The sequence below is a fragment of the Uloborus diversus genome, chromosome 1 (assembly GCF_026930045.1).
Source record: "Uloborus diversus isolate 005 chromosome 1, Udiv.v.3.1, whole genome shotgun sequence".
Lineage (NCBI taxonomy): Eukaryota > Metazoa > Arthropoda > Arachnida > Araneae > Uloboridae > Uloborus > Uloborus diversus.
This window is the reverse complement of record NC_072731.1, coordinates 218,610,708-218,635,069: the sequence shown is the minus strand read 5'-3', so window position 1 is coordinate 218,635,069 and position 24,362 is coordinate 218,610,708. Positions and strand designations below refer to the sequence as shown.

Genomic DNA, 24,362 nt, shown 5'->3' with positions numbered 1-24,362 from the left:
CGATGTTCCTATTTGTGTAAGGTACAATATGCAAGATATAATTTTTTTTAATAATTCAAGCCAAGATATGAATGCTAGCAATATCAAATTTCTATTAATGTCATTCAAAAGTTCTTGAAGAAAGATCGAATAATATATATAAATGAACATATTAAATAAATCAATAAATAAAGATACTTCAAAGTAGTGAAACAAAAGTGGCAGTTAAAGTTATTTCAATCAAACTTTTTTTTTTTTTTTGGTCTTATCCCATCAGAAGTTTTTAATTTAAAAGTAATTTCAATTCTAGAAGTAATATAAGCCATATAAATTTCTGCATTTGGGAGCTCATTAAATTTTTTAAAAGAAAGCACTAGCTTCCTGTGCTCTCAGGATAATCAGGCACTCCTTACCAAGTTCCATCAGCAAGTATTAATATTTTAGTGTTTATCATTAACCAAAAAGAACAGGTATCAGTAACAATATTCGTATTTATCACATGAAATGTAATGTACATGAAGATACATTGAATTCATTTTTTTTTTTTTTTTTTTTTTGAAAAAAGAAAGAAGAGTAATCATCAAGTAACTGTCAAATTTATCACATGGACTGTAACACATGCTTTTCTTCATATGAGTTCAGTTGATTTTTGTTTTAATTATTCTTAAATTAAGGGGGGGGGGAGAGGGGTAAACAGCATAAACCCTACCATTTGTATATGTGACTGATAAGCATAACTGTAAAACTGCCAAAAAAAAAAAAAAAACTGCTGATTCTGCATTAGCATTTTAAGCCAATAAACAAAAATGGTTATGTTGATGACATAAAATAATTGCAAGATATTATGAAATTCATATTTCAGTGTTTTGAATTTCATAGCATACAAAATAGGATGCTCATGAAAATAGGGCAAATATTTTTATCTCAGTGATATTAAGATACTGAAGAAAAAAATTTTACTATTTAAAATTTTGCAGGAAAAAGTATAATTTTTTTTAAAAATTATCAGAAAATATCCTCTGGAATAAAATGGTGAAAACTACTAAATAAAGAATTGATGAATAAAACCAATATCTAAATAAGCCTGCATGATAAAATAATTTAATGCAAAACCTAAATAAAAAAAGAGATAAGAATGAGCATAACAAACATGGTTTATAAAAATTGCATCACTCTCATAGTCACCAGAAAAAAAAGGAACTTTCCCCTTAGCTCAATAGTTTTAACTTTCACACTAACAGCATAACAAATAACAAGTACTACTTTATGCAAGTGGTAATAACAAGTATTACTCAGTGGAAGCTAAGAAATACATCGCAAAATGCATAAGGTAATACACAGTCAATATGAAGTTGAAACTTGCAGATCATTATTTTTTGAAATAAATACATGCATGATATAAAAATCAGTCAAAAAGTAATTTTTATTGCTTTTACTTTCAAAAATATTTATCAGGAATGGATTATTATATAAGGTATTTGTTACAAAAGAACAAATATTTTACCTATCTTTAAAACCAGGGTAATTGTGTAGTGGTTTGTACTAGAGTTATTTTACATATTTAACATGAATCTGCTGGCGTTTTAATCAACTTTACAGCATGACTAGATTCCACATTCTCTTCGGCTGAGCCATTTTGTTGCAGATCATCTGATTCCGAGCATACATAGAGATCATCACTGCTCTCTATAACATCAGACATTTCTGTTAATCCTTCTGGTTGTCCTGAGCACAAGTACTGAAATTTCAAGCATAACATTGTAAAAAAATACATAGTAAAGAGACAGTAATGGCAATTCAAACAAATTAATACTGTATTAATCGCTTACAGGTTTTGAGGCAGAATTTCAAAGGAAAAAAGTACAGGTAAGAAACATATTAATTTGCAGAAAACGAAATCAGTAGTGAACAGCATAGTTCTTTCTAATGGAATATTAGCTATACCCAATTTATTACACAGTACTATATAATAAGGGTGCAAAAAATATAAATTTACTACAATCGCATTTTGGTAGAAAAAATAAATTACCGAAAGAAAAAGATATAATTAGCTTTGGTAATATTTAAAGAGGAAGATGGAAAGAACTCCATATTGGAAATATCTATGCTGCAACTGCAGATATTATGACTATTTTCTTTCTAAGGAATTCTATCTTCTGTGAATTAAGTCTTCTTTTAAAAAAATGCAGGGTATGAAATATTTCAGTCCCTAAAATATTTTCATCGCCTGTTTACTGAATTCAGTCCCTGAAGTCAGTATGAAATATTCAGTTACATCAAGACAGTATGTCTCAACCCTAGTTCTATTAGCTAGGAGCTGTTGGTGGATTTCTGTTTCCTAGGATTCCTGTTTCACGTATACCCCTTTGCTGTGAACTCTTGTTGTCCCCACTGCTCCAAAATGAAAATATACCCCAAATTGTGAAGGGAAACGGTGTACACACAATACTTTTTAGAACCTAGCTATAGATTACAAAATTTGACAAAAACATAAATCTGCTGTATTTAAAAAAGTTTTTTTCATAATAATATATATTTCATCCATTTTGGTATAGTTAGGAACATCCCTTAAATTATTCTCTTTTTATCCTAACCTTTGCTTATCTGAGCTTGGACCAGTCCCAACAAGTTCAGATAATTGGAGCTCTACAGTATTTAAATTTTTTCCGTTATTTATTTATTTCGAAAAAAGTTTTAACTGTGCTTTGATGAAAAAAGTGCGAAGAATGAAAATGTAACATTTTTACTATCTCATGTATTAAGCTACAGTTAAGTTTTTTTTTTACCTTCATCCTTCACATACCTACCAACATTTAAAAAGAGTGAAGTTCTGATCAAAAAATTACCTTCATTCAAAAAAACAGAAGTAAATTTAGTTTTTATGTACACCTTTTCTTTTTATTTCCATCAAAGGAAAGTTAACACTTTAATTTATCAGAAGAGAAATAAAATAAAAATTACAAAATAGGAGATAATCAACACATACTTCTCCCATAACAGCAATACTTGTTGTCCCTGTAGCTTTGGCAATACAGTGTTCAATGACGAAAAACATGTATTCATCATATAAAAGCCTAAGAAGATGAAAAGATCCGAAACTTGCAGCACTACGAAGTGTCAAATCCCGAATAACAAGCGAACTGCAAGAATAAAATTGAACAAGATTAGATGATGAAATAAAAAAGAAATTCAAATTTATTCATGGTCCCGGGTGCTCCACTGTAGTTTTAGAAGCATTCTATTTAACGACACATTCTATTAAGGACGTTTTTTTGTGGTCTTTTGGAAGTCGTTAAATAGAGTCAACTAATTCACAACCAATATATGTATATACAGGTATCATTCACATAACACGGTACTTGTACAACATGGTTTTGATATTACACGTAACGAAATTTGAGACTATTTTAACATTGATTCAATATTACACAGTACAAAATTTCAGTGAAACTTGCGTAAGTCAAACTTCAATGAGCTGAAGTGAATATATATACCCATCTAGTGATTGCAATACCGGTATACCGAATGTGGTATTTCAAGCAATTTTGCAATTTTGAAATACCGGTATCTGCAGAAGCAAAATACCAGTATTTTCCATATCAGCAGAAAATAATAAATAGTTTCAATCAAAGAATTTTCAAATTAACTTATCAAGTATCTACTTATATTTTAAATGAACATTTCTTTTTTCATGATACAGAACCAAAATCAATCTGTTGATGTAAAAATTTGGCTTCAAAAGCACAAACTAATAGAATATCATTAATTAAAAGTAGCGGAAAGATTGCAGAATGATATTTTCATTTCAGGATGGTGAGATAAATCTCATTTTTGTGCACCATGTTTTTGTTTGTACCATTTCCTGATCACTCACTTTCCCTTCTGTGAAAGTTAATTTCGAGTGTAATTTCAAATGTATTCACTTGTTCTGTGAATAACTTATTCCAACCATCAATTGCAATATGCTTTATAATATTTTCTTTAAATACTAGTCTCAACTGTACTGAATTTTGGGGGGGGGGGGGAACCTTTTTCTTGTTAGTAAAACAAATGGTAATTTGTTATCACCAGCATTGGCTTGTTGTCATGTCTCGCTTTCTACTTGGCAAGATAATATTTAGAAACTATATAGTGCCTTGAAAATTAGCATGGAGGTTAAGCCTAATCATTTGAAACATATTTTCAGATATTTACATAATTATAATTGCAAAGAATTTTGAAAAGAACTTGAAAAGGAATAAGAGAAACTAACAAGATAAATTTTCCAAGGTTATCGTAAATTACAAACCAAAGGGCTAATAATAAAAATCAAACACAAATCTTTCCTAATTAAGAGAAAATTATTTTAATATTGGAAAAGTAACGTCTATCAGAAAGAAATTACAAATAGCTATAAATATTTAAAAAATTGTAACAATACACACAATATAAAAGAAACACACACACAAAAGGATTTTTTCAAAAATTACACGCAAGACACCAAATTATTTGAAGATGAAAGACTTATAGACAATTAGAGGAGGTGTATCGTGCATTGTTAACAGTAACCACCTGGGTGAATTCAGAAAGAGTATTTTCAGCCATTGGAAAGTTGAACACTAAATGAGTGTCTTAGAGAAAATTCACTTGATGCATTATGTTTTTTACTATTATGGATTTTTTATTATAACATTTGTTCCTTCATTTTATATTTTTTCACAATACGTTTTTAAAAATAATACAATTTTTGTACAAAATTATAAAATGTGGCAACGAAACAATATGTTTTCAAGCACTTTTTGAGAAATTTCAAATACCGGTGTTGAAACCGGCATTGTGGTATCACATTTTAAAAATGCCGAATACCGGTATTGAATTTTTAGTCCGGTATTGCAATTTCTATACCGATCTAACTGAATAGAGAATTAATTGTTTTTTATTTTTGATAAGCCAAACTTCATTGAGTGGAAATATTTGATAAGCCAAATTCGATGCAGCTGCTAAGGGTGGTGAATAATGAAGTATTACAAATATAATGAGTTTTAGTTAGAAATGGGAACGGTAAAAAAAAAAAAAAAAGGAGAAATACCAGTTTTTTTGTTTTTTTCCCCCCAAAGGATTTCATTTACGCACGGGAAAATGGAAAAGTTTCTAGCATAAAATTTTGCACTCAGAAATCAATTTTGCTATTATGTTCGAAAGTTGTTTTCCTTTAAATATTTTTTCTATGTTCAGTATCCCTCATGAAAACACTAAATTTGGTAAATACAGAACTCTAAAATTTTGAAGACTCTGTGCATCTGGTATTTGTTACTTTAATGACAAAAAATAAAATAATAAAGGGTGTCCCAAAATTAATGCAAGATTTGAATTTGCCGCCATTTTTGCAATAAATTGTGGGCAATCTTGAAAAAAGAACAATTTGGCAGCTGAGGGTCTAGGGTTATTACAAATGGAGCGTTTTTGATTCTATAATGCGTTTTCATTATCGAACAATTATTTGAAAAATAATGAAAGTTTGGGCGGGTCAAGCAGTTTACTGTTATTGGCGCTCGATATCGCAATTAGGTAATGCACAGGTGGTTGTGGGATTGCTGACATAGACGCTTGACTTCAAATAACCCCATAGGGAGAAGTCTAATGATGTAAAATCACACGATCTAGGGTACAATTCATATCACCGAAACGAGAGAGTACACGAACAGGAAATTCCTCATGCAATGATTGAATTGTTTCGCTGGCTGTATAATAGCATAACACTCCATTTTTACTAACCCTAAACTCCCAGCTGTCAAATTGTTCTTTTTCCATGGCTGCCAACAATTCACTGCAAAAATTGTGGCAAATTCAAATCTTGCATTAATTTTGGGACACCCTTTATATGCAGGACAGAATTGTATTTATAATATCAATTAGTAGAAATGATTAAGTTTTATATCAACCATTTGAAGTGTGTGTATATATGTAAACACATTTGAATTAATGCATGCAATAAACTGAAGAAAAAAGCAACTTTCTGTTCAAAAATGTCATTATTTAATTAAAAAACCTTGCAAATTACTGTTAAAAAGATTGATTTAACTATCAGAAAAATCAAATGCTATTTTAAATTAATGGCTGAACAATGCTTTGACTCATTTCGATCATTTTTGGTATTTTAAACGATGAAAGCTATGGCAGTTATGAAATAGAAAGGAAATTTACTTTTTCTTCAATTGCTAAATGCATATATTGATTAAAAAGAAAAATAAATTAAATGGGGATTGCATATATATTTAAAATAGTCAACATTTTACACTTTTGAAGAAAATATAACTATTAAAAAAACTACTTTATTGTCTGCAAAAAATCATTTTTTTGAAAAAATATACCAAATTTTTTTTTCCACCGTCTCAAAATTACCGGAAATTTTATATCTCTAGTTTTACATCTAGTATGTTTTGAATTCAAAAGTATTGTTTCCATATTTGATAACTCATTTTTTTTTCGCTTCCCATGCAACTTTGACATATTGAAGTCACAGTATTTAGATAAACAGGGTGGTTTGAAACCTAGATATGGGTTGCTTTATGGATCAAAAATTTTTAAAATCTTCATTTTGATCAATTGTTATTTAATTTTAATGTAAACAAACACAATACTAAACTCGATACGAAATTTCAAAAATTGATAAGTTTGCTCGAGTTTGCTGTTATTTGGATTAAACATCGACTCATGAAATTGCAAAAAATATTTAGCTATATACATTCAAAATTATTAATATTTATTATTACTATTACACACATTGTAACCTGATTACTAGAACATTCAGAAATATTTAACTGACTTCTAAATTAAAGCTTTTGGAAAAGTTGAATGGTAAAATGTACAATTGGTTGATAGGTAATAATAAAGTTTCCCATATTATGTAGTAGAAGGGTCTACAAGCTTTAATCTCTCGACTAAAAGGTTAATTTTTTTTTTTAAATAAATGAAAGGCACTTAACAACTACAAAAAATAGTGAATAATTTCTTTTAAAAAGATTAGAATATTCAATTTCAAAACTTTTCAATGGAAAGGTCAGAAAGTTTTGTTTGTATTAGCCGAAAAGTTCATTTCATACTAAATAACTAACCAAACTTATCTGACAAAATGTTTGTTATATCTGAGATTTCGTATTAACAGTGATTGTATTAAGACAGTGCAATCGTATCAGCAACTCAAGAGCCTAAAAAAATGAAGGAGAAATATTAGAATATTTATTAGATTTAATGCAAAATATTGATGTACATTAAACTGGAATCAGGCTCATCATTTACGAGGGTCAGGAGAATTACCCTCTCTCGACCCTTTGAAAAATTAATTTGAGAAATCCCCCCCCCCTTTGAGAAATTAAATGTATTTACATACAAGTAAGAGTGGTTAGGGTTTTTTTTTTTTTTTTGGTACAATTTGCATTGAGTGGGCACCATTTGATCTTCCCTAGAAAAATTCAAAATGACAGGCCTGGCTGGAACACCAGTTTTGAAAAATTAAAAAAAAAAAAAAAAAAACTTAGGAGTTTTCTGTAGTACAACACCAATACAATCACTCAAGTATATTGAATCAATCAAGTAACTTTGATACACCAATGAAAGCGGCATAGATCTGGCAAAATGAAGTAAAACAAAATACCTGTAAAATGACCATTTCAAGAGAAATTGACGAGCCGCTTTAGGATATGCAGGTTTTCCTTCATAAGGCTCCAAAGTTTTGTGAACAATATTTTCAAGCCAACTGGCCCATTCCTCAAGCCACAAGTGATGCTGCAAGGTTTGACGAAATTCACTCAGTAGTTGACGAACAGAGTCATCTTCGCATTGACAGACCCAAGAAGCTTGTTCCTTCAAAATGAAGAAATAACAAAAAGAAAATAATTAGTTTATTTAAAATAGCTGTCATGAAGTGATTAAAAATAGTATCTAAATTTTTTAAAGTATTTTTAAACATAAAATTAACAAATCTAGCATTTATCACATTTACATTATGATAGGAACAAAAAAAATATCTTTACACTATTTCTTATTAGTAGAGATAATCAGTTCAATACTTTATAAATCCTTGAAAATCTGAATAAAATGTCAGTAGTTGGTTGTTAAAACATTTACCTGAATGTTTCGGAAATCAACTTTGCTAAGGTCAGCTGTCATTTGTTTGATTTGTGTTGAACTTTGTAAAACTGCTCTGGCAGCTTGAGCTAAATGATTCAAAGAGGTATAACGTCTCAAGGTCTGAGCAAAGGCACTAATGGCACTGAGCTAAAAGATTTATAAAATACATTTCTGGATTAAAAGCTGAAATGTGATTTCAAAAGATCAGTTTTTTACTAGATGAAATTACAGCATAAACTTGATGCAAGGAAAAGAGTTGATTATTTATCACAAAAAAATTGCTAAATGCAATCAGTGTACAGAGCATAAAAAAAATCATGAATTCTTGGGGGGGGGGGGGGAATAAAAAGGAAAAAATATTTAAAACTTTAGTAACTAATTACTTCACATTTATAAATATAATCAATCTTGAATTTGAAATTTAAAAACAATACAAAACAGCTGTAATTCAAGCATTACTTCACAAAAACTTTCATAATATGATGTAAAACCAACTAAACACAGATATATATATAGTCAAAATTAAATTTAATATAAATGACGTAATAATAAATTGTACAGAAATTTATTAAATGAAGGAAAAACAAAATTTAAGTAAATCCAATTCTTTGGGCCGGGGGGGGGGGGGGGGTATTTTTTTTTTTTCAATTAATCTTTTTGTTTATTTGTTTAAGAACCGATTGTTCAAAGACAAGTTTTATATCTCACTATGAATAAAGATGGTATATTCAAATTGGACAGCAATATATTTTTAATTTGCCTAATTTCTTATTCAGTTTATATGTGCAGTTACAGTAAAACACTAGTATGCTGCTATTTAGGAAGATTTTCATATTTTGATGATTGGGATATTGGAGATCTTAATTCATTGCCGTTAAATTTTCAGCACCAGTCCTTGTAAAAGGAATATTTTTCTTTTGTCTCACTTCGCAAAAAGTTAGGGAATGAAAATGAACAGAAACAATAGTTAGAGTTCAGCGACATCTTTGAAAGTTTGAGAATGTATAAAAATCACTTTTTTATTTTAAAAGTAAGAATACCAATTAAAATCAATTTAAAATTCTGCTAATGAAATCATTAGACAATTTAAACTTTTGCATGCTCAAAAATGCAAATTAATATAATGAGAGACTCTTAGTATGTTTAAAAAAAAAAAAATCACCAAACTAGTCAAACATTGCTAAAACAATGCTGCAGAAATTTAAGATTTAATGTTTAAACTTTAAGCAAAGCAAATTATTCAACAAGACTTAAAGTTCTATTAAAATGAAAAATAATCAAACTAGAAAAAAAAGTCATAAAATAATATTAAAATTGCCATCATAATGAAAAATACGAGGGGGGACCCAAAAATAACCGGATTTTGGTTCTAAAGTATTTACATATTAGTTTATTCCCAAATTTTCTTAAGTCTCCTTTAAAGTGTTCACCCTTAGATGCAATAAATATACTTGTTAATTCTTTTTTTCCACTGTTAGAAGCTCCTGTGGAACTCTTTATTTTTGACCATGTCCAGTGCCCGTAGAGAAGCAGTTTTTACAGCCTTTAAATCATCAAAATGCTTCACTTTCAGATTTTTTTTCCTCCTTGGGAATAGAAAAAGATCACAGGGGGCGAGGTCTTGCGAATATGGGGGTCGAGGAACGACTGGCCACCCCTGAGAGGCCAAATAGCGGTTAATAGTGAAGGCTGAGTGTACGGGAGCGTTATCATGGTGAAGGTACCATTCTTCCAATCTCCCGCGCGAGCTCCCAACTCACTCTTTTTTTCTTCTAAAGTTTCGTTAATCGTAAAACGACGACTCTCGTTGATTTTTGGCAGCTTTTTTCAACGTTTTCATCATTTCGAGACGTTGAAAGGCACTCAGAATCAGCATGGTCTTTAATACTCATGGTACCACGTCTAAAGCACCCAAGCCACTCGAAAACTTGTGTACGGCTCATAGCATCGTTCTTGAAAGTTTATTGAAGCATTTCGGAATACTCATGGTACCACGTCTAAAGCACCCAAGCCGACTTTCCGTTGCCGACTTTTCAAGCATTAAGCAAAATTTCAAGTTTACAGTTTGTTCTTTTAAATCTGCCAAAATAAGTTCGCAGGCAGAAAGCAACAGCACCTGAGAAAACTAACACTACGATCAGACGTTATCAACTACACTGACGCCACTTGGACAGCTGGTTTGTAAAGGTCTCTACTTGAGCCATCTAGCTGCAGAACACTCTACTACATCTAGGATTGGCATCACACCATTAGTCCGGTTTCTTTTGGGTCCCCCCTCGTATTCCATTAATTAAATTAAGCTATTTAAGAGTAAAGTAATCTGCCAAATAAAAATTTAAAAACACTGACATGAAAAGATCTACTAAAAGCATGTGTAAACAAAGATTTGGAAAATATCTAGTTGCATAGACTTACCACAAAACAACAGGTCTACCAAAATAAAGTTATGCACGCAAATTTTACAACCGTGCCAATTGCAGGATTATCGAAATATCCTAGCAAAAGCAGAAGCAAACAGCAAAAATTGAAAATGATTTCAAAAGCCTTACTTAAATCAGTTACAAACATTTTATTTTTCAACAAATATAAGATGGTAACAGATAAAAATTTTAAATCTTTGCGATTTTTCCAATAATTTGCCAACAATTAAATCGGGTCAAAAGCTTTCTTGAGGGAAAGGCATACATTTTAATATGATTTATCATTCACATAGTTGTATTAATCAAGCTTTAAAATTCAGTGAAGAAATAATAAATCTAGTGTGCAAGCTCGAGCATATGCAATCATTTCTTTTCAATTATTAAAAAATATAATAAAATAGGTGCACAAGGAAGTCATGTGATGTTCATTCACTACAGATTCTTTCTTTCTTGAAAAAAGAATGCCTTTAAGATCTTTATTGAACTGTCATTAAAGCTTCAAAGTTCCAAACTGTTGAACTGAAAATAAAATACAATACTCAAAAATAGTAAATAAATACTTACTTTGATATTTAAAATATCATCTCCACAATTTCTTACAGCTGCTCTCAACCATCCTTCTAAGCTCTTGGCGAAATTTCGTATGGCTTGCGTAAGAGTACCTGTAAAGGAGGGGAGGAAATCAATAAATACGTCAGAGAATCAGACAAAAGAAACAAAATCAGTGATGAAAGAATACAATTTTTAAGTTCTTAAATTTTGAATCTGCATTTTTTTTTTTGGCTGAAAATTTTTGAAAAGAAATCAAAAATTACTTACTAGGGATAGGCCTTAAGACATCAGGTATTAATACATCAACTACATTTTGATAAAACTGATAGTCAGTTTGTTTCACAAATTCTTTAATAGGATCATAAGACAATAGTAGCAAAAGTTGTGTTCTTGAAAGGTAAAAATCACTGCAAAAAAGTTTTTAAATTTCTGAAATATGCACACTAAAAAATCTAAAATCATAAAAATCATAATTTTAAATCAGTTTTAATGCTGAAAAAGGAAGTTATGCAATACCAAAGACTCATTTGAAATTGATTGAATTTCAATATTTTGTTGCTATGAGACAAATAAATGCATTAAGAAAGACAATCATTTTGGAATTTGAAAAAACAAAAGAACAAACAAGAATATATGCACACAATGCTTCACTTACAGTCAAAGAGTCAATATTCAATATTGCATGGCATAATGTTAAGGTGAAATACCAGGAAAAAAATGTGTAATAATAATAGTACTAATAATTAATTAATTTGAAAAATATAAAAAAAAAGAAAAGCAATTAACACAAATTGCAAGAAAAAAAAACCTTTGTATTAATTTCAAAATTATAGCAAAGGAATCATACTCAGTTTACTAGCTATTTAATTTATTTTATTTTTATTTATTTACTAGCTGTACCCGCACGGCAATGCCCATGCTAAGAATTTAAAGGAAGTTCATTGAATAACAAAATCCACTCCCCTCTCCCCTGTTTTTATGCCAAGTTTGACACCTACAGTGGCTTTTAAATAAATTTGGCAGCGGTATTAATTAATCACTATCTATCTTTTTCGTATTTTCGATACCTATTTCCAGTTACGTTTTGTGTCATTCACCTTTTACGCCAATTAAATAAAGTATGCAAATATGTAACATAAGATAGATACAGCAAAACCTCCGGCAGAAGTAACCGTATTGCAGAAACCCACCCAATTAGCGAGCAAAACGAACTCTGGTCAATAAGCAATTGCAATTAAAAATCATGGTACATCTACGACAAAAAGGAAATCCCAAACCTTGTATGAAAAATTTAACTACAGAAAGGCTATCGTCTGTGAAAAGGAAAAAAAAAACTATAGAATTACCCCCCCCCCCCCCCCTCGGTCTGATGTCAAATAATCAGTAATCATATTTTTTAACCAAAATGTGAGAACACCCTTTGAAAACCTAAATGCATTCCTTTGAAATCTAAATTTATTTTGTGAAATAAACAAATAATCTGCAACTACATTGTTTATAGCCAAATTCGCCAAGCGACTTTCAAATTAAAAGAAAATCAATTAACATTTGCACAATGAATTTAACAAAAGTGACAACAGCGAAATAACCGAATTAAGAGTTCACCGGTTCTACTATTCGAACGCAACCGTATACTGAAGATGACCTCACTGCAAGCACATTTAATCCGTATACCGAAGATGACGTCACGGCAGAAACAAAAACCAAGTTTAGCCTTTTAAATTGACTCAATTAGGATCGCAATTAGAATCGCTTATAACTTCTGTTCTAATTAATTGAGGGATGGAACAAACATCTTGTTTGGAAAGGAAAGTTCTTCCCAACGACATATAATGTTAGGGGGTGGGGGGGGGGTGGGGGGATTTTTATTGCCTAATTAGGCAAAAACGTGAAATTTCAGCTTAATTAGTTAATTATGAAAAAAACTAATTAGAAATTTAGAATTCGGACTTCGAGGTGCAGACCCCTGGGGTACGTTCTAATTTTGTGCCAAGTTTCAGGGTTGTAGGTGCTATGGGGTCTTCTGGTCATCGGGTACAAACAAAGAAAGAAACAAACAAAGAAACACCGTCACCTTTATATATATAGATTTATTTATTTTCAACAGGAACATATCTATACCTTTGACTTGGATTTTCAACAGAGTTCCAAAACTTGTGCCATAGATTTTCAACATCAGAAAATTGAAAATTAACAACTGCTTCCAGAATAAACTAGAAAATGAAGAAAAGCAATGTTTTTTTTTTCTTTTTTCTTCTTTAGAAAAGATTCAGTACTATAAGGAAGTGAAATTAAAAAAAAAAAAATACTGCAAAAATTATAACAATTTTATATTTAGTTGCCTTTATAACTTAAAGTATTAATGTCACATTTCATAAATACTCGAACTTTGTTAAATCAAACACACTTAAAACAAATTACTGCTAAGACGAACTACATTTGCCATCCTTGCCCTATTAGCCTGTCTAGTGAGCTTTAACTATACCTTAATACTTATAAATCAATTGCAAGAAAATTTTAATTTGTACCAAACTCAGTATGGGCTGATGAGGAAGCAATGAGGAAAAAAAACTTTCAGTCCATGCTCTAAAAATTTCCCTTTGAGAACAATAGAACTAAAAAATCACAAGTTTCTTTTTTTTTTGATGCAGTGTACTGTAAATGCTACCAAAACATTCTATCAACTAGCTTTATATGCCCTCTAGTAGCAGTGAGAGGAACTTTGATAGGTCAGTGGGGAGTGACTTAAGAAGGTGGAGACAGTATTTAACAATGACATTAAAGTAAATATTTTTAACAATAAATTATATGACAAGAATGCATATTATAGCCCCTATTTGATCATAAAATCAATCTATTAAAAATAAATAATACATTCATACTTTAATATTTCAAAAAAATATTTAAATTGAAATATTGTGTAGGGACAGCATGAGGGAGTGACAAATGATTAACTTGAATCACAGTACAAATTAATTTATAAGTATCAAAATTATAAAAACTACCAAAATAACTTCTAAGCATTATATTATGCACACCTGTTAAATTTATTCTTGAAACAATAGTAAACTAATGAGATATAGGCTTGGTACATTAATTTGGTCTATTTCGAGAAAATTAACCATACATGTTTTCATGCGATGTTAATGCTTAATTTCAGTAAAAAGTGAATGTTCTGAATGTGTGTGGCAATAATAATTTTTTTAATTTATGAAAATGCATTTTATGTTTAATTATATGTAAATTACTGATACATGAACATGGACTCACCTCACAATGTTTCCTATAAGAATTTCTGAACACATTAATTTTTTCTAGTGTTATTCCTTGAGGCAAGCAAGCTGCATTGATACATGTTATTTCTACATTGGGTATTGCAGTAGAAGCATCTCCTAAGTACACTTCATGTGATTTTGTTTGGTCATATGCAATTCGCTTTTTATCTCGCTCACTAGTGTCAAAACTCTTTTTGGGACTGCAAGCAGATGCTTCCATTTTTGTAGCATGTTCTTGTTTCATACTATTTAAAAAACAAATGTTATAAGAACATAAATTCCAGAAATGCATTCAAAATGAAAAAAAAAAAAAAAAAAACTGCATTAAGATAATTAAGAAAGATAAAAAGTTATTTTAGGTTTAGAAAGTTCGATTAGTAATAAAACTGAACGTACTATTGGAGAAAGAAGAGATGGGAATATTTTATTTTTTTTAAAACCAATGTAAATGAGCATTTAAGATTAACACATAAAGAAAAAAAAAAAGCATATTGTTGCCTCAAAGCAACAGCAGGATATCTTACCAGGGCTAGAAAATTCTTTCAAAAATTACATGTCCAACCAGGCATGTTAGTCTAAAAAGTACAGGCCCAAATAAAATTTTTTACATGCGCATTTTTTTTATATTTTTTTATTGTATAGTAATAAAAATATTTAAATTTGTTGCATAGCATTAATCACAAAAAAAAAAAAAAAAATTAACAGCTGTGTATCTGAATCAAGAATTATTTCAATATACAACATAAAAATAAGTTTAAATAAATAGTACAAAATAAGTCATTAAAATTACCAATATTTAATTTAAAAATTGTAATAATTACATGCCCAGCCAGGCATGTCAGGGTAAAAGATTCATGCCCAATCGAAATTTTTACATGCCCCAAAATAATTTTTGAGCCCTGTGTCTTACTGTTATTTCTCTGGGACTAGATAACTTACTGTTGCTCTGAGGCAACGATATAGTAAAATTGAACAAACTAAAATGGCATCAAAACAATTTTATCTTTCCATTGTTCTCATTTTCCCTCAGTTGTTACATAGAGCATATAGTAAAATGACGGTTGATATGATAACATGGTTGATACAAACACACATCTTACAATAGAAAAATAAGAGTAGTGAATATCAACATAACTACAATCAATATGGAATTACACATTACAGAAATATTTTTTATTGATTAATGAAGAAGCTTTTATTGAAAATGATAACATAATTAATTTTTTAAATGCATAAAAAAGTGATAAGATTTCTGCGAAAGCAAAGCTGCCACTAGCATAACAGAAGGGAAATGAATAAAGTAACTGAACTGCCGGGGGGAGGGGGTTGTTTTGAGGGGTATTTTTTACTTTATTGGGGGGAGGGGTCTTTGCAATATTTATCGGAAGTGCGCCCTTGCTCTTGGGGGGGGGGGCACCCCTGGTAATGTCAAAGCTTCCTCAATACTAGTGAACGTTCAGAAGTCTTAATTTTTAAGAGTTGAGCCACAGTTCTATCAGGGGTGGTGCGTGTGGTGTTATGCAATATTTATGTTAGATGGCCTTGAAGGATATACGAATAAATGTTGTGAATTTTATCATGAAAACAATATTTAAGAAAAATTCTGAGCTTCACTAAAACTAGGAAAAAGTATAAACTGTCTTACAGTTTCAATGTTCTTCTTAGGGTTTTTTCAAATACAAACATCTTTTGTGGTTTATTTAAAATCTAAATTGAGTTAAATTAACTTATAAGGATTTATCTTGTTTCAAATTGCCATCTGATTAACTTAGTATGTTGAATGAAGTAAAATTTTTAATGTTTTAGCTGTTTAGTGAACTGGCTACGATTGTCTATTTATTAATCCTAGCTAAAAATGAATAAAATAACATTACCAGACATTAGATTTCCAAATCAAATATAATTTTGATCCTTAATATACTGATATACTGATACAAAATTGAAATATTTTTTCAAAAACATTCTCAGTCATCCTAAAAATCTCTTATCAAATATGGTAATGATTTTTGGCAGTAATATTGAACTCATTAATCCATTAAACAAGCTTGATATTCAGTTCAGAAAACCCTGATTTTGTCACCATAAGCTTCTATTTATTTAAAACATTTATTTAAAATTTTTGAACTTTTCAATTATGTTAATATTTTGCTTAAAGTATCTATATCTAGTATGTATCTATTCTATATTTATATATATCTTTGTTTTAAATAATAGTAATAATAATTTTATAAAATGATAGCTTTTTAAAAAAATGGAAATTCATGTTTTCTACAAGTTAATCTTATATAATTAAAAACTGAGCATATGTACCTATGTAACTAAGTATGTCCAAGTTACTTCTCCCGAACGTCAATGAACTGACCATCAAACCAGATATTGATGAATTCGTAATCTTCCCGTCTTCATGTTCGGCTATTTAACATAATCCTCCAATAATAATTAGCAGAGATACTACCAATTAAAAACTATTAATTATGACACTTAGATTTCTAAATAAAATCCCTATTTTTCGAAGGCGTTCCTCCATTCAAATTATTATTCAGTGCTTTATCTCAACTTTCCGTAACAATGCTTTTATATTAAAATTTGTAATGTGAAGAAAATCATTGAGACAAAAGATCTGTTGCCATTTTTTTTCTCGAATATAAACAAATAAAATTCTGTTTTTTTTTTTTTTTTTTTTTTTTTAAGGCTTTTCCTATAATTGGGGGATTTAAAATGTTTCCTTTTTGGTTATTTTTCTGAAATCTGCTGCAAAATTTTACTGTTTTTTTTTTTGTTTTTGTTCAAGCCAGGTTGTTGAACACGTGCACTTGACATAACTTTTATTTTCGAGGTAGACCATGCAAAGCCGGGCGACACAGCTGGTGGTATTATAATGAGTGCTGATTTCCGCTCCATTTTAGCAAAAGTCTTCTACCAAAATTGGAAACAATAGTAAGTACACATATGAATAAACAACAAAAATTCCTTTTTTTTAAAAAATAAATATCCAACAGTCCATAAATATCCCATAACAAAAGATGTGAACTTACCGGCGCATATAGGTATTGTACTTGTAAGTTGAATTCACAAGATTCTCCATATTCTTATTTATTGATGAAGATGGTTTTAAACGTATGCCATAGTAATGATATTTAGAATTCCCCCTAAAATAAAGCATCATAATTTATCTAAGAATGTTAGAAATTTCATGAAAAATTTGGAGATTTTTGGTCAAAAAAAAAGTCTTAAAAAATAAAAAAATAAGTTACTATAAATAAATAAAATAATAATAAGATCAGCAATAAGAAAATGCACCTAAAATGCAACAAAAACCAAAATAAATTGAAGAATACATAGGAAATATTTAATAAGAGAAAAATTATCCTACCTAGTACCGAGTCTTCTTGTTCTTAAACCAGTAAAAACAGCACGAATTAATTTTCCAAAAGATGCAGCATTGAGTGGTTCCATTTTTTGTTCATTGCAGTGTTTCAAATAATGACTATACATTGTACTTCTGGGCACACTCATCCCATCAGCTATTTCATAATTATCTACCAGCCATTTCATCTGGAAATACATCCATATTTATCAACTAATTGCAATAAATCTATTTTGTATTTATTACAACTGCGAATTTTATTGAACTTTAAATAGTACAACAGTTAGTCTTCAACAGAATTTTAAAAATACAGATTTTTATTTAAACTATAAAAAAGCAAAAGGAAGAAGAATAAAAGTTAAAATTATTCATAAAAAATACTTTTAACACTTTAACAGAATGAAATAAATCTGGTGTCTTAGGTTATTAATAATCAGAAACCAGACAAAAACTTCCTTTCAACTTTTAGAAATAATGCAAAATAAAATAAAATAAAAATATTTTTTAAATATTTTGTTCCCTTTAAAAAACAAATTGCATTTGGTATTGATGATATTGAAAAACCAATATTGTTGTTTTCATACACTTATTTGCAAGAACAAAAAAACAAAAAAAGTTTTCACAAAAAAAAAAAAAAAATTCCTATGTGTGTAGTGTGAAACTTTTATATCATAGCTTTTCCTCATTTTAAGAAGAAAAAAAAGGCTAGTTGAAAATATCTTCCTTTTAGAACCAATACATTTTAAAATATATATTCTAACTGCGAGATTCTTTATTCCCTATCAGCCTTCTTTCAAAAGTTAATCTTATAACAATTTTTTGACTTAAAAAATATTTCTTGTCATCATTTTTATCGCAATAAGAAGTAACTTATTTAAAATTATAATTTAAAAAACGTATTTACTGTAGCTGCAGATAAGCGTGAACTAGGGTAACAATTCATGTGACTATTTTCAGGTTCTTGCATATTGCTTTCATCCAGAACGTGAAAGACATTTTGCTCTTCAGTGTAGGACTGACAACCTTCCTGCTCTTGACTTTCAGAAAGACTAACCTAAAAAATAAACAAAGGACTTATACCTAAACCAATGCAGTACTTAGACAGCAGTGGGCAATAAAATGTTTTCATTAAAAAAAATTAAAAAAAAATCCATGTAAATTAAAAATTTACCAATTTGTCTTTTTTTTTCATATTTTATGCATATACAGAAATCTCCCGATTGTCCGTGGAATAGGGTGGCACAGTAACTACGGATAATCAAAAAACTGGGTAAAAACGATGCTAGTGTATACAATAGCATAAAACTACCAATAGCAATCAGTCAATCGCATATATTTAAAATATAGCTAAAATGATAACAGCTTATGTAAAAAATGCATGTAAAAGCTAAAAAAAAGGATTGCTCATTATTGCAAATGGGTTACATACATGCACAAGCAATCGTGCAAACAATTACCTGCAACAGATGAAACTAGATTAGGTAAACAAAAATGCACAGGGGAGTGGTGGAGAACTTTCAAGACTGGTCCATCCAGGGTTGGCAAGTTTTTGCCCGGGGCGGAAAAAACCATGGAAAAAACCACGGTTTTTACCGCCCGGCAATAATAGGTTTTTGCCAGTTTTTGCGAAAGTGGCAAAAACAGATTTTGTGTTAACAACTTACGGACAGTTTTTTTCCTTTTTATATAAAAGTAAAAAGCATGAAAAGATTTTGATAAAATTTTAATTCAATTTTTTTTATAGTTTAAAAAAAATTTAAGGTTTAACTTACTTTTAAAGTTATGGAGCATTTTTAGTTTTAAATTTTCAAACATTAACATAAAATTTCAGTTAGTAACATCTAAGACAAATAATTAACTTACAATGAAAATGTAATTAGATTGTTTATTATAGCATTTTTTTTACAGAATACTAAATATCTATATAAAGTATACTTAATCAAGATGCAACTATAAAATAAAAGACGCAAAAGTTTGCTCATTCTGAAAAAATTGTTTAGCAAACATTGAAAATCTTAAGTTTTGCAATCCCAATATTTGTTTTTAATTTATTTTTCACCTTATAAATTAGAAGTAACATTGAGAGACATAACTAAAATATTAAAGTGCATTATTTATATTATATTGTCACTATTTCTTGATTAACAATATAATGCTACTTTATTTGAAATTAGGTTTTTGCCGGTTTTTTCCATTTTTGCCATGGTTTTTTCCACTGTCCCGGCAAAAATATCTTTTTGCCGGCAAAAAACCCAACCCTGGGTCCATCACTTGTTTACACGCATAAGTAGTATATATCTAAAATTTAGTAAGTGGGGTAGATCTAAAAATCAATAAGTATTGTAGACCTAAAACAGTAAGTAGTGTCCATCTGAAGCAGTATGTATAGTGAAGATCTAAAAATCAGGTTTAACTAGTCAGATTTCGGTGATTTTGGAAGGTTTGATATCATTGGAAGGGAGGGAGAGAAAGAAATAGGAATGTCTAAAAACATGTTTTGCACATGTTATGTTAAAAAGTGTGCACTTATCTGCGTTGAACTAATCATTGGCGGGAAATTTTTTTTTTTTTTGAAAGTGTGAAAGGTCGCGGATAAACCGCTCACAGATGATCAGGAGTTTACTGTATATTACAAATTCTAAGTTATTTCTAAAACCTAACCATGTAAGTGCATTGCTTTATGTATATTTCTGCCATTGTTAAACAACCCCTGGTGATTCCAAATGATAATTTGAGATTTTTAACCATACCTTCTTTACAACGTTCTACATACAACATTAGCATAATTTATGTGTTTTACAGTAAATTGAAAATTATATCTTAGGCAAAAAATAAAATTGACTTGCAAACATTTTTGCACAATTATTTTTCATAACTTTTTTCAAGACAAAAGCGTATTGCTAAACTTAATTCTTTATATAGAGACGAAGCACCATCTCGTATAAAGAATTAAATCGTGGTCATTGTTCTTTCCAGGATAAATTTTTAAAAGGTTGTCCATTATGCAAGGAAATATTGATGTTCCTGAATTAAAGCATGATTATCATGCAGCGAGATTGAGACATGTTTGAACATCAATAAGATTTTACATGAAAAAAATCCTGTCCTGTCATATACAACATGTTTAGCAAACACAAATCTAATCCTAAATCCTTTTAGCCTGAAGGACTTAACTGGGAATGACTTGGAAAGTGCCCCTTTTATTACCGACATTTTGCTTTCAGACGAAGTGATTGCACTCAAAAAGGATGAAAGAATTGTTTCTACAAATGAAATTTTGTGAAGGGGCCGGAAACCAGACCCAATTTGCGTCTGAACCAACATCTACTTATGATACATTTTCCATCATGTAACATAAGTGCTTCCTATGACTTTTATCATTTTTGACTTTCACATTGGTATTGAAATCAGATTTCATTATGCACAACTAAATACTGTTGGCTTTGCTTAACCGAATATCGTCGGTTAGAAAAAATATTATTCGATTAAGCGGGGTATTTTGATTAGGCGGAGAAATTTTCTTTACCTTTAAAATCGACATCACTTGTCTTAAAATGAAAAAATAATATATCACCAGCTATATAAAGGAAATAATTAATGCTATCGGTAAAAAGTTTTTGAAATAAGCTAAGCCAACAACAAAATAGTAAGTACATACGAAAATTATAAAAAGTATCTATAACTTGAGTTATGAAATCTTTGCTTTGGCACCTTTTTTCAAATTATTTTTTGAAAAATCCTGTAATAGTTGATTGCTTGCTCAAGATTTTTTGAGAACACTTTTCTAGTTCCTTTTTTTCCCTTCCTTGCCTAGAGTGTTTTACATTTCATATTTATCAGTTTATTATCTTCTATTTAATTTAATTTTCAACTGCATTAGTTATTGTTTTTTTTTTTTTTTTTTTTTGTAATGGTAACGACAAAAGAAATTAGATAGAATAGAGGAAATGCTTTTATAGAATATACAGTTGGCTTTCTGTTTAACAACTTTCAAGGGACCACAAAAAATCGTCCTTAAGTAGAAAGCGTCCTTAAATAGAATGATTTTAACACTACAATGGACCATTTGGGACCGAGAAAAGCCGTCTTTAACTAGAGAAAGTCGTTAAATAGAGCATCGTTAAACAGAGAGCCTACTGTAGATGTTTTTCTTGCCTGTTGATGGCGAAAAGTATTGTTTTATATTTTTATGTCGATAACTGTTCTTACTTATGTCTAATTTATTCAAAATTTTCTCACCAAAAATATTTGCACAAGCTCATCAATATTATCAGGTTATCCAGGAAAATTATTCTATTAAGCGGGGATCTTTAACACTACGTCTATGGGGAAATATTCGGTTCCGGGAGGTTTTATTCATATAAACGGGGTATTCGTTTATCCGTTACTCTATTAAGCGGGTCTGACAGTATCATTCGCCACCTAGTATCAAGACCAGCCACAATTTCCACACCACAGTTCAACAATTCATTAAAATTTTCTACAAAAATTCTCACATATTCCATACAAATCGATAGGTTAACTGGACAAGGCAAATAAATTACAAACTATGTGTAGTTAACTCTTTAAGCTTCCAAACTAACTGGCTGACATTAAGTGAAATCAATATTAAACACAAAAAGTCTAGTTAGTAAATTATTTTTCAAAATAAAAATAAGTTCGTATTAAAGGGAAATTCCACTTCATATGGTGTATTTTTTGAAAACTCAGTGGAAATTGAGAAAAGAATATTTCAGAAAATTAAGATTCTAACATTACAGCATTTTACATCACTATTTAAAAAATAAGTTGAATAAGGGAAATTAGGATAACTCCAAACCCTGTAAAAGTTGAAAGAGAAACAGAGTGCTAATGAAAATTTTCAATTTTCTGAACATGAAAAAGTAAAAACTATAATATTTACCTCACTATAATTTTCTGAACTATTTGTTGAATTATAATAAGCTGAGGGATTAGGAGTGTACATATTCGTATTTTCAGGAGCAGTGTATATTGAAAAAGTAGTCCTAAAAAGAAAGTGCAAATATATATAAATATACACATAACAATCATCTGTGATTCTATTGCCATATTACCCCGCATTATCCGGCATGCCGCGAAATTCGGGGGTCACCAGATTTTCAATAACACTCTCCTGGTCCTTTCCGGCATGCCGGAAAAAACGAGGTTAGAAAAATAAAAATAATACTATAAAAATATATGTTCGGCATAAAAATGAATATAATTTCTATACATATCTTGGTAATATTAATAAAGAGTTTAATTTTGTAAAAATATTTACTAACAATGTCATTTGTTATTTTAACAAGAAAAAATATTGTTTAATAATGAATAATTTTATAAAACATAAATTAAATATAAGTAAGCAAACATTTAAGCAGTAAGTTATTGCCCCTAGTGCTAAAGAATTTACCATAGCTATTCAATAAATAAAAATTAAACTTGTCTCTCTAAAAGGAACCTAAAAGAACTTATTTAAAAAAATTATGAAAAATTGCAGTAACTATGATTGTTTCTGAATTGATTACTTTATTTGCATAGAATTAAATCCATTAATAATGACCTACCATAAATAACTAGCACAAATTATATGCAATACATTTTTTTTTTTTGAAAGAAGGTTACTTTTGGGATTTATTTATGTTTTTCCTTACAGTGGTTTGCTTTCTGATTGGAACTGAATGGGGAAATTTATTTTTCTTTTGTTGAAAATAAACCTCAAATTATCCGGCATGCCGGCAAATTCAAATTTCTCGGCATGCTGGTCAACTTTGCTTTTTTCCAGCATGCCGGATAATGCGGAGTAATACCATAAATGTTTCAACTAAAAGACTTAGCACATCCACCAAACACTAATGATTAAATATGACGAGCAAAAAAAGTGACCAAAAAATGCCAATTTGCTTACATTTGAGTATTTGGAGTGGAAAATACAGCTGTCCCGCCACCTTCATCTACATATTGCACACAGGAGACGCTTTGAGCAGATACTGGAACAGCTATTTCGTGTCTTTCATTCTCTTGAGTGGGAACTGAAATAGCATAAAACTTATTAAACTTTTAAAAGGTTATTTTTTTAGTGATAGTTTATGAGAATGTACTAGCATTTTAAAAATAATTTTCACAAGTGATATTGGCTTAAGTCTGTTTGGACGCAAATGGATTAAAATTTTTGAGTAGGTGTGGAAAAAATGACACACGCACAACCTTTCAATTACACGTTATGAAATATAAGGGAATTATTAATGCCCAAGCTGCATAATTACATAAAAAATTGGAGCCAACATGTAAAAAGCAGCAACATTTTAAGCCTGTTCCATTACATTTTGCTAAGCATGTATATTTTAGAACTCAAAATCCATGATCAATTGTCCATTCCCGTGATTTATGAGTAATTTTTGCAGAAAATTCACTTTCCAAGACCAAATTTGATCATGGTTGAATTCCATGATTTTTTAAGATTTATCAGGTACGAGGACACATAGTAAAATATATTTAATTTAAAAGTATTTATTCATTAAAGCAAAATAAATAATATCATTATATTATAATATAATTATAGCAGCAAATTCTGCGTTGGTGTAAAATGAATCTTCAAGGTTGATAAAAAACGGATGTCTATGGAATAAAAAAAGAAAAAAGTTTTGCCACACATTTTTT

General features: G+C 29.7%; 1 protein-coding gene across 1 annotated transcript; it reads right to left on the bottom strand.

Annotated features, from left to right (window-relative positions):
* Positions 1 to 1,540: 1,540 nt before the first annotated feature.
* Positions 1,541 to 23,734, bottom strand: LOC129218763 (DNA-binding protein RFX2-like; the record flags this gene model as incomplete). Its single annotated transcript, XM_054853088.1, is given in 13 exon segments — positions 1,541 to 1,717; positions 2,966 to 3,119; positions 7,613 to 7,821; positions 8,086 to 8,235; positions 11,073 to 11,170; positions 11,328 to 11,467; positions 13,182 to 13,273; positions 14,331 to 14,580; positions 17,371 to 17,484; positions 17,709 to 17,890; positions 18,607 to 18,756; positions 22,606 to 22,708; positions 23,611 to 23,734. Coding segments are annotated over 13 exon segments (1,943 nt in total), but the record flags the coding sequence as incomplete, so codon positions are not given.
* Positions 23,735 to 24,362: the final 628 nt, after the last annotated feature.